The following is an 11,683-nucleotide window of genomic DNA, read 5'->3' as shown; positions in this document are numbered from 1 at the left end:
CAATCACAGAGCAGTATCGTAGTGAAGAAGGCGGGTTTAGTGTGAATACGGGTAGGAATAATAACCCAGGTTTGGTTGATGGGTTGGAAACATGGCGGCTGTCGTTTTGGTTAGCCGTCCTGCGAGTGTCCTTCCCAGGCTTTCCAGTAAGTATTTAATAAAAGTTGTGATAATATGTGTTATAATGAAACTGCAGAATAAAATGTTGTCACTTTAGAAGGCAGTAAGAGGTGATAATGTTGAAGTCAGGAGTTATTTAAGATAAACAGTTGTCCTCTGTAGCTTATAGCTTGACCCCGCTCGAGCTCAAGGCCGGTGATGTTAGCCACACTTTAAAGTAATGATACAATAATTATAAACGTTAGATAAAATACATTTTACTCCAAAAGTCTCAATGACAGAAATATTAGCTAGCTACTTAGCTCACTGAAATTGCTATTGAGATGATCTGAGCTGTTATTCATAGCTTTAGCTGTCAGTTAGCTCCACTAGTTTAGAGTTTATGATGTTACTTTACATCACAGAGAAATAATCATTTTGTATTTTTGCTCCTAAAAACAGTTGGTTAATGTATTGACCAGATATTTTCATTCACATCGTTCTTACAGATCCACTTACTGTTTCTATTAGCACTTGTATTACCAAAACTGATTCCTAAACAGCTATTGGACATGGTTAAATCCAAAATTATTGGCACCCTTCATTAAAATCAGTAACCCATGCCAACCATATTAGGATTAATATTAATAACTCTCTTCAATTCAGACCACCAGTTTGCAGTCATGTTCATAACTGGAGAGTTGTCTTTAGCAGTTACACTATATGGCCAAAAGTTTGTGCACCCATATGTGCTTGTTGAACATCCGATTCAAGATTTATTCCTCTTTTGCTGTTATAATAAGCTCCACTCTTCTGGGAAGGCTTTCCACTAGATTTTGGCGCGTGGCTGTGGGGATTTGTGTTCATTCAGCTACAAGAGCATTAGTGAGGTCAGGCGCTGATGTTGGTGAGGAGGTCTGGGGTTCAGTCGGTGTTCCAGTTCATCCCAAAGGTGTTCAGTGGGGTTGAGGTCAGGGCTCTGTGCAGGACACTCGAGTTCTTCCACTCCAACCGTCACACACCATGTCTTCATGGAGCTCGCTTTGTGCACAGGGGCATCGTCATGCTGGAGCAGGTTTGGGCCTTTTAGTTCCAGTGAAGGGAAAATGTAATGCTACAGCGTACAAAGTTGTCCTGTACAATTGTGTGCTTCCAGCTTTGTAGGGAAGAACCACATGGATGTGATGGTCAGGCGTCCACATATTTTAGCCATGTAGTGTATATGCAACATCATTATTATGTTATCCTTATTTTGTTCAAAGATTCATCTTCAGCTTAACCTTGTGGCAGAGGTGACCAGGTTTGGCACCAAAGTATTGTACTAATTTACGATATTCATAATGCCATCAACGTACGCAGGAGGCCCTGGAACACTAGCTGTAAAAGCATCAGCGCAATTCTCTTTTTGTTCCTGCCAAACATGTCGATGGTGTGCGTTGCATATTCAACTGTAATTCCAGCGAGTCTTAGTGAAGAGCTCTGCATTTTCTTACCACCCTGACTGACTCTGGCAGTAACATACCCCCCCCACAAAAAAAGAAGAAGAAGAAAAATTAAATTAAAAGATTGGCGACACCAGAACTGAGTTTGCTTTGTGACTTTATAATTTTTTTTTATAAATGAATAGCGGATATTAACTTCAGAAGCTGATTAACTTCAGGACAAAAATTATAATCCACCCCAACTAACTATACCCAGAATAAACTAACTACGCCAAACTAAATGAAACAAAAATGCACTTTCTTTCCTTAGTCCATGTCTAACCCATAAACAGGAGAAAACTGATTAAACGTAAATGTCATTGACTTCCTACTATAATTTTTTTTTACGAGTGTGTGTTTGTATGTATTGTATACAATTTATAAACAGAGAGAGTCACAACGAACTTGTACACAGGCAATAATTAAGAGACGCGACGTAACAATGTCAGTAGTCTGCAGTGGCATGCATTATGGCGAGACGTTATATAAAATACGCTTGGACACGTCGGTCAAACCAAGGAGCGGGAAAAAGTCACGTGGCAATGAGCTGGACCTGAAAGACAAAACACACCCACTTTACTGACATAGACACACCTACACTCACGGAACAGACAAAAATACAACAGAGGTCATCTTCAGCCAAGTCTCAACCTCCAGGCAGACAGGTTTTCAGCCAAAGTCATGAGCAACAATTTAAAAAATAATTAAATTTTTTTAAAAGATGATGGTTTGCTTGTATTTATTTTTAAAGGTACAATTTTGCCACATGGATGGGAGATGAGTGCTGTTTATTTTATTGCTCTGTGTCTTTAAAAGTGTCTAATTCTGTATGGTGCACTAGAGAAAAGAAGATAACATAACGTGCATAAGTCGTTCACTTATAGGGAGATACATCGCACACTTTGACACACTTCGTCACTCCATGTGTAATGTCTATAACGTTTTGTGCGTGCCGTCTCGTACAGGTGCCTGCTCGCCTGCGGTGCTGGCCGCTGGGCCTGTTGCAATCCAGCACAGGCAGATCCACCATGCCCTCATCCCTAAAGGCAAAGGGGGTCGCTCCTCGTTCAGCGGAATAGCAGCCACCGTGTTCGGGGCCACTGGCTTCCTGGGCCGATATGTTGTCAGTCGACTTGGTGAGTGTGTATCAGACGTGTCCAATCGTGGTCCTGTAACAGTGATTTCCTGCACTAACATGCAACAGATAATAAATTAACATAAGATGCAGTGTGAAATAAAACTCAGTTAAATGCATAAGTTTGCGTACCTGATGAAAAAATAAAGATGAAAAAAATTAATCCATTCACTGTGTTAGGTTTTACAGATGCTCATAAGTATATAAATGATCATGTAATGTAATCTATGTTCAAGCTACAGAGCATAGGAAAAATACAGTTAAATAAGATTATTGAGTTAGGAAACAAAAATACTCTATATTCTGTGGAGACGAAGTGGTTTGAGGCGTGACATTAAGTGTAGTTACTGTTACCACCTCAAAGTGGATTATTTTCCAATAACATCACGTCCTGAAGTGTTTTATTCCCCTTATACCATAGCATCATACTTTATTACTTTATAGTTACGTACAATTTTGTGGAATGTCCATGAAGCAGGTTGGTTCATGTCACTTATGTTATAGCAGCTATAAACAGCCATTTCTTCACGTTCTCTTGAAGTTAGTAAGACAAAAAAATTGTTTTTAGTTACTATAGAATCGATAACATTAAAATAAGCGCATTAATATAAACCCGTGATTTGCAAGTGATGCTTTTCTTTTCTTTTCTTTTTTTAATCCGAGCCTTTAAGAATTCGACAGTAGTATGATACAAGTCGTAATTATTGTTTGTAGTAATCAGACATACACTATGGACAAAATAGATTCGGTTTAAAAGTGTTCATTTAATCGGATGTATGAATTAAGATGCTTATTAATGTCTTTTGCTTCGTGTTCTCAGGACGGATCGGCTCTCAGGTCGTGATTCCTTACCGGTGTGACCAGTATGATCTCATGTACCTCAAACCCATGGGCGATCTCGGCCAGATCATCTTCATGGTACGTTCTGTTCACCTTGTGTTAAACCAAGTGCGCACTACACGATTTTAACCCTGACAGTCCGTGACCAGTCGGACAGTGTGCACCGTACAGGAATGTGATTTTCTCAGTCTGTGATCCATCGCCAAGCAGGTTTGGTTTTCTCGCCGACGAATCACATAGAGAAGCGGTGTCCAAAATCCGGCCCCAGGGTCAAATGGGGCCTGCAGATAGATGTTAACTGGCCTGCAGCTTCTCTAACAGGACGTACGATAGGTGGCCCACTGGCCAACATGCTGCAGTTTTTCCTTTCACCAGGTGCAAGAGCCTGTTTTTCCTCTGACTACACCTGCAAATTAATTTACAGGATGATATTTAGTCATGGCTGCAAAGAGAGAGAACATGAAGCATGTAAAGCCTTTTGTGAGTCCTGAAGTGGATTTGCAACCAAGTGATAAAATAATGTCTGTTTGCCCAAGTACTTTTGGTTGCTGAAATAGGGCGGAACCACACGTGCTGTAATTCCTACACTGTTTACCTGATTTGGATGTAAATAAATCCCTGAATCCAGTTTATTATCCATCTCTTTCTGTGGGAGTGCGAGGACAAAATGTGAGCACAGTAATACATTTTTTGGCATGTCTTACCCAAATGGTTGTTAAGAACGGCAAAAATAAACACAAACATGACTTATGTTGGCACACAGTATAAAAATACTTCATGCATCTCCCCAACCATTACCACCACATTTTCTCTTATTTCTCTTTTTTCCTGTTTCTGTACAAAGTAGCGTCAGTCCCATGATAGACAGCTCTCACGGTTATTTTCATGAGAAGGCAGGATTTGGTGGTGAGGTGCACTTCAGCTGTGATCTCTCCAGGTGAAAGATGGTGTAGTGTGAACGCCTTGTCTTCGAATGATGGTGTAGTGTGCACTGTGCACAACACCAAACAACTGATCGCAAGCGATTCAAGTCGTGTAGTCTGAGATGGTCAGCGATTTTGAAAGTTAAATTTTGTAGTGTGCACTTGGCATTATGGCATCATGTGAGTGCAACAGCATCCTTTTACCTTTATCATTATACCTCAGACGTCTTGTTTTTTTATGTTTCAGGAATGGGATGCAAGGGATTCAGAATCAGTCAAAAGAGCAATAGCTCACTCAGATGTTGTGATCAACTTGGTGGGAAGAGAGTGGGAGACCAGGTATGCAGGGCTTGGGTATGTTTATTGGATGGAAAGTTTTGGAGGTGAGGTGGAGTCTGCTATACGTCCTGTTTTGCACTCTGCAGAAACTACAAGTTCGAGGACGTGTTCGTGACCATCCCTCAGCAGATTGCGAAGGCGTCACGGGAAGCCGGAGTCTCAAAGTTCATCCACGTCTCGCACCTCAACGCCGACATCCGCAGCCCGTCAAAATACCTGAGAAATAAGGTACGCTGGATGATGCACACAATTTCACCACTCTCATGAGAACTCGCACAGCATTCTCCATAGTGAGAGGGGGAAAAAAATAAAGCAATAGACGCACATTTGTGGAACTTTTACTAGTGCTGTTCATTTGTAGCTGTTTAAAATGGATGGATGTCCATGTTTTTTCTCTTACTCCAAATATAGTCCATCTGTAAGAGTCTGGGTCTTTGTTTTTGCACTTGAGCTAAGAGGCTGATGTTTACGATTTTTAAATTACACAGACTTTATCTTAAAAGACATTTATCAAGTTGGATATGAGCAAATTCATTCGTAAATTGTTTGCAGGAACATGTGCACAAGAAATGTGGTATTCATGAAAATCCAGTTAGTTCAGAAAAACGTTCATATCCTACGAGAGCTCCTGACTTTGTCTAAATTCACATACAAGGAGACTCACAAATCAGTCCGTGAACTTTACCTTTTATGGAGTTTTGTGGGCATCATATCCTTGGTAATTGGCCCGAGTGGAATTTTTTTAGTTCAGTTTGCCTTACGAAAACATTAAACTTTTATTTAAATTTTTATTTAAATTTTTACACAGTAGTCATGTGTTTATTTACAAAAGATTGATAAATAAGGCTCATTTTTAGGTTTAGTAATGCCATTTAAATATTAATCGTTTCATAAAATGAGTTTTTCTTTAAAAATTGGAACGTTGTTTTCCAGCTAAATCACTTCTAATGTCAGACTTCCACCTTTAAACTCTGAAAACCTAAAACCCACTAACCCATGAGCTAAGGAGGTTCAAGATGGCTGGTGCTGCTGTTTTTAGCTTTGTGACATCCTTTTTCCATTTTTATACATTATACATTCTTTATACATTTTTATTGGCTGAACTTTTCATGACAGGCAGTAAATGATTCTGACTTGTGTTGAGCAGGCTGTTGGGGAGACGGCTGTGAGGGACGAGTTCCCAGATGCCATCATCATGAAGCCGTCCGAGTTCTTCGGAAGAGAAGATCGCTTTTTCAACCACTTCGCTAGTATGTGTCTAGTAGTCCATCTCCTGCTTGACAAACATCATCTATAACAGCATGTTGGGATTAGATTGTGATTTATTTCCCATTTGATTTATGGATTAGTTGAATTATTTCAATTTTTAAGTAGTAGTACTACAAAAGTGTTAACTAGGCTTCATTAAGTAACAAATCTCTAACTGAAATACAACATTACTGGCATTTATCGGATAATCTGTCATGTCAGAGACACCAGCTAACATAACATACTTTTCTCCAGAAGTCCTCATCTAGACCACCTTGGGGAAAAAACAAACAAAAAAAAATTGTTGACATTTAATTGTGGGATAAAAAACGGACGAAAAATCAGATCACATTGTTTTGTAGTCATTTGCAGTACAATGTAGAATAAATTTGAGACAATTTTAGACTAGTAGGATTGTATATGCACAAGAAGATGGCAAAAAATAATTTTAATCTTAGCACAGTGTATCTAGTTTGGTGTTGATGGCAATTTGCCATCACTGCAGATTTGTCTTAGTTTAGCAATCTGTCCTCCCACATTAATTGGCTGCCAGCATGTAAAATAGCATTTGAATACCACACTCGTGTGCATTGGATATTTTTTTTTCCTCATTACTCACACTTACCTCAACTCTGAATTCAGCTCTAAATGATTACTTATGAGGATTAATGAGTAATAATAAATACCTTAAACACTGGCTAAAGTAAGTAAGCACTAATTTATGGGTAGGTGATATGACAAAAATATGACATCATATGTAAAGACAATCATTTGATATGAAATGCATCATGATATGACAGTAGTGTTGCTTTTAAAAAAATACTGAATAGAAAATAAATAATGTAACACTGAAAAGGGGAAATTGTAAAAGAAAATCTGTAAAAATTAACTTTTTACAATTTTAAATACTCAAACTAGTACAAAACATTTAATGGCTGCTTTTGGAGTTTTTAACTATTATTTTAAAAAAGCAACATAGTTTTATATAAAGCTGTCATGATACAGATGATTCCTGTATCTCACAAAACTGTGACATAATTTATGACAGTATCGAAATTATATTTTCATATTGCCTAGCTGTAGTGTAAATAGTACAGAGCTTAATCTGCTGCTTTTGAAGCTTGAAACTGTTATTTAAAAAAGTAAACATTTTATTTAAAAAAAAAAAAGCAATAATTATTAAAAGTGAACAAAAGTGTATTTTTATATTAATATTAAGTGATATCATTATCATATCATATTGCACAGTCCTAGTATAATATTTTTGTTTAAATTGTTGAAAACATGATTTTACATTACACTAATGTATATGTGTGTGTGTGTGTGTGTGTGTGTGTGTGTGTGTGTGTGTGTGTGTGTAGACATGCGTTGGTTCGGCAAGGCCGTGCCTCTGATAGCGATGGGCAAGAAAACAGTTAAGCAGCCTTGTCACGTGAGTACTTTATACACTTTTTTGACTCAAATGTTTTTAGGTGACTACATTCAGAAATCTTTATCACAGGGGTGTGTGTGTGTGTGAGTGTGTGAGTGTGAGTGTGTCATGATTGAGTCTAGCCTACATTTTTTTATTTATTTATTTTTTTAAACTGAAAGTACGCCAGTTCCATGGGCAGTATTTGCAGTCATGACCTCTCTGTTCTGTCTGTAGGTGGTGGATGTGGCCAAGGCCATTGTTAATGCCATTAAAGATCCTGATGCCAACGGCAGAACATATGCATTAGTCGGGTAAGAGGAAAGCATGATTATGTATGAGCACTGCTTTCAGTGTTGGTAACCTACAGATTACTGAGCAAACACGGTCATCCATAATGCCGACATATCCATCAGAACTCTCACGTTACCTCCCTTTGACCTTTACAATACTTATGAAGAGCTGTTAGGAGGGTGTTTCTTCTTTGTGAAGGGAAATGGTGTGTTTCTCAAACATTACATGTACATACAGTGCAAATGTTTGGTTTCTGGGTGAAAAAATCTCTCTCTCCCTCTCTCCCTCTCTCCCTCTCTCTCTCCCATTTTACGGAGAAGACTTTCCCATGCTGGGGAAACTTTGCAAAGCGCTATGACTGTTTAAAAGCACTGACATTGGAGACTCCTTCCATAAATGTTAAATAAATGTCTCCAAACCAAAAATGTCACATCAACAATTCTACATTTTACTTTGTTAAAAGCTGTTTGTTATGTTATAGATAAGTGGAGCGTCTGCCATACAAGTCCCTGTGTATCAGCTGTAACTATAGAAACATTAACGTATTAGAACGAGGGCATTAATATAAACCTGTCGTTCATGTTACAGCTGGAACTACTGTGTGAGCCGTGCTGTTCTACAGAAATAATGCACACCTTCTGACCAATCAGAATTGAGAATTCAACAGCACTGTGGTATAATATTATGAAAAAATATTACCTGACTTTGTCCGTTATCCTGGTCAAACATTAATATTGTTGCTTTTGCCAAGTCTGTAAATGTGAAAAGGGGAACACAGTTTAAACACTGCGCTGAGGTTCTCCTTTTAAGAAATGTCCTGCCTGCTGTTTACTCTGTATGAGCTGTAAGGTCAAAAATCTGCTCGACCATGACGTTATATTCTTAATGTGATTTTTAACTCTGCGTTTTTATCAATGTTTAAGGAGAAAGTAAAGTTAATAGAAGATTAAAGCTGAATTTCTGAAGGTTCAACTCAATCCAGAATGGAACACAAACCTATGTTTAAACAATCTGTAGTGTCTTAAGCATACACATGTAAATATGATGATTAAAAATGTAAATGCATTAACTTGAATATGTCACAAAGCACAGCTGAGAGGAAAATAAGACTTCTCTTGTTGACTCTGTCTCATGTTTATAGAATTTCTTGCTACCTTATAGTGTGCAAACAGGTGGGATTAATCGCTTAAACAATGTCTTGTACAAACTGTGTGTAATTCAACACTGTGTTCTCTATCAGGCCTAACCGATACCTGCTGCATGACCTGGTGGAATACGTGTACGCTGTGGCCCACAGGCCATTTGTGGCGTACCCCTTGCCACGCCCTCTCTATCAGTAAGCCTTTTCTTTTGTTTCAGTGGTTTTCAGATGGTAGTGATCACTGATGTGTGCATGAATTAATAATTAAACACTGGTGTTCTCATTTTTAGTCTCATTGCCAGCTTCTTTGAGAAAAATCCCTTTGAGCCATGGACGACACGTGACAAAGTGGACCGGGTATGTGTATCAGAGCCTGAGATATGATAAGGATTTCAAAGTACTTGCATAATAGTTAGGAGTGTACTGTTAGACTTGTCTAAGGCATGTTGTTAGGCAGTAAAGTGCCTTTTTTTCCCACAAAATGAGTTATTCCTGCTGTAATTTTGTTTAACACACGCTTCCACATTGCGAACAGTAACTAATCCCTTTAATCCACTTTGAAATGTTAATGATAGCAGCAACAATGGCAAATCATCTGTAAACAAGAAAAATAATTGTATAAGTAAGGGATAAACCACTTGGTGTGCAGTTATAGGGAAGTAATCAGCAACGGGCTGGTGTGACAAGTTGATTTATTTTCCAATAACAGCACATTCCAGTGTTTTATTCCTCTTGTACCACAGTGATTTGCCACTTATTATATTTTTAAATATATATATATATATATACACACACGCGCGCGCACACACACACACACACACACACACACATATAATGTACATTTTATGCTTTTATATTTAGAATTCAGCAATGCTGTGGTAAAATTAGAACTAATTACACAGCAACAGTTTAATGTCAATCAAAGCCACCTGAAATATCATTCAAAATTTAGTTTAAATTTCCCTGTAATGCATTTACCCATTATTCAACACCTTATACATAAACAAAGATTTAGTCTTCATGTGGTACAAATGTTTAATCTATTTTGTGTTGCATTGAAAGTATACTCATTAACTGCAATACCTGAATTCAAAGCAAAAAAAAAAAAATCCTTGAATCCCTCCACATCGTTGATGGATATTTGTGTAGTGTCCAAACCGCATGTAAATAATTTGGTCCTGCTGGGTTCAGACATTTCCATATGATTTCCAAGCACCTGGCTTACCTTAACTTATCCTTCATCGTCAGTGGTGCATGCTTGCCTAGGCAGAACAAGTGGCCAATGTCAAAAAAGCAAACATGCCAAACCACAAAACTGTGTTCTCCCCGTGCCCACATGGGTTCCCTCCCTGTTCTCTGGTTTCCTCCAAACTCCCAAAAACATGCCAATAGGTTGATTGGGCCTCCTTTATCAATTATGTAGTAAAGTTGTGTGTAAATGTTTTCATAGGCCAAACCAAACTAAATAATTAGTGCATAATCACATGCATATATTGATAAACAACCATAATTTACCAAGTGCAAATTATAGTTACCAATCAACCAAAATGTACCAAGCATTCACAGCACAGCTGATTCACATGTAGTGACACCCACAAAACTCCATAACAGCTCACAGAAAGCTGAAAACGACAAAATGACGACTAAAAAGCAGCATGTGCTGAATCTTCCAGTACTGCAGCTCAGCCACTGCAGCGCGTCAGATACCTCAGACACGCCGACGCTTCCTGCTTTTATAGGGTGGAATTGCTTTTGTCCTATTTGAATGACTAGTCTTATTCATCTTAATACATGGTTTTCTTTGATTTGGATTGAAAGATCAAGTTATTAATATATTACTGAGTTTCACAAAATGTTTTTTAAACTGAGAAATAAATTATTTATTAAAATAAATAAGCGATTTATACTTCAGCATAATCTGTAAATAAAATCCCAGTAACTCACCAACAGTTACATATTATATTTAAAGCTGATTAGTGAGTCTCCTTTTACATAAATTTACACAAACTCAGGAGCTCTTGTCAGATATGAACTTTTTTCTGGATTTTCATGAATACCAAATTTCTTGTATAAATGATCCTCTAAATGATTTATGTTAAGACTTGTATTACTGTATTAACAGTTGGGACATTGCTTTGCTTTCCAGTTCCATTTAACGGACATGAAGTACCCAGACCTGCCAGGCTTTGAGGACCTGGGCATCACGCCTTCCTCTGTGGAGCAGAAAGCCATCGAGGTCTTGCGCCGTCATCGCCGTTTCCGCTTCCTGGAGGCCGAGCTGAGCGAGACCAAGCCTGCCAAAACAGTCACCTATTGAGCAATCAGTCAGAGCGCAGTCCTCTGCTCGTCTTCACACCTTGTGCTGTCTGGTTTTACTGCAACTCTGTACATAAATAAATCATAAATAAATAATTAAATAAAGATGACCCCTATTTTGGGCTGGCTGTCTGTGTGTTGTGAGTGAAGGGGAAATTTAGTGTTCAGGAACTGAACGTGAAGGGAAGTGGAGTCCATAAAGGGAAATTCCGCCCTGAATGATTTGTATATCAATATTTATAATCAATGTGATCTTGTGATTAACTGTGCAAAAGTGCAAAATTTCTGGGTTGAACTTTTTTAGTTTAAACTTCTTTTACTAATATGTCAGTCTATTTTCAGGTCTAACACAATAGTTTCCTACATTACCCACAATGCTGTTTGACAACCTGCTGACAGTGGTGCTGGGAGATTTATCCCTGGCTTCACATCTACCTAAAGAGTGTGATGCAGCGG

General features: G+C 38.2%; 1 protein-coding gene across 1 annotated transcript; it reads left to right on the top strand.

Moving 5' to 3' along the window:
- Positions 1 to 11,337, top strand: ndufa9a (NADH:ubiquinone oxidoreductase subunit A9a). Its single transcript, XM_026946627.3, has 11 exons — positions 1 to 146; positions 2,546 to 2,716; positions 3,536 to 3,633; positions 4,726 to 4,817; positions 4,904 to 5,045; positions 5,965 to 6,067; positions 7,427 to 7,497; positions 7,714 to 7,790; positions 9,011 to 9,106; positions 9,202 to 9,268; positions 11,058 to 11,337. Exons 1-11 carry the CDS (start codon positions 92 to 94, stop codon positions 11,226 to 11,228), a joined length of 1,143 nt encoding a protein of 380 aa, XP_026802428.1. The 5' UTR covers positions 1 to 91; the 3' UTR covers positions 11,229 to 11,337.
- The last annotated feature ends 346 nt before the right edge of the window (positions 11,338 to 11,683 follow it).

The sequence above is a fragment of the Pangasianodon hypophthalmus genome, chromosome 7, assembly GCF_027358585.1.
Source record: "Pangasianodon hypophthalmus isolate fPanHyp1 chromosome 7, fPanHyp1.pri, whole genome shotgun sequence".
NCBI classification, from domain to species: domain Eukaryota; kingdom Metazoa; phylum Chordata; class Actinopteri; order Siluriformes; family Pangasiidae; genus Pangasianodon; species Pangasianodon hypophthalmus.
Note: the sequence above shows the minus strand (reverse complement) of the source record. Positions and strands in the feature narration are given on the sequence as shown.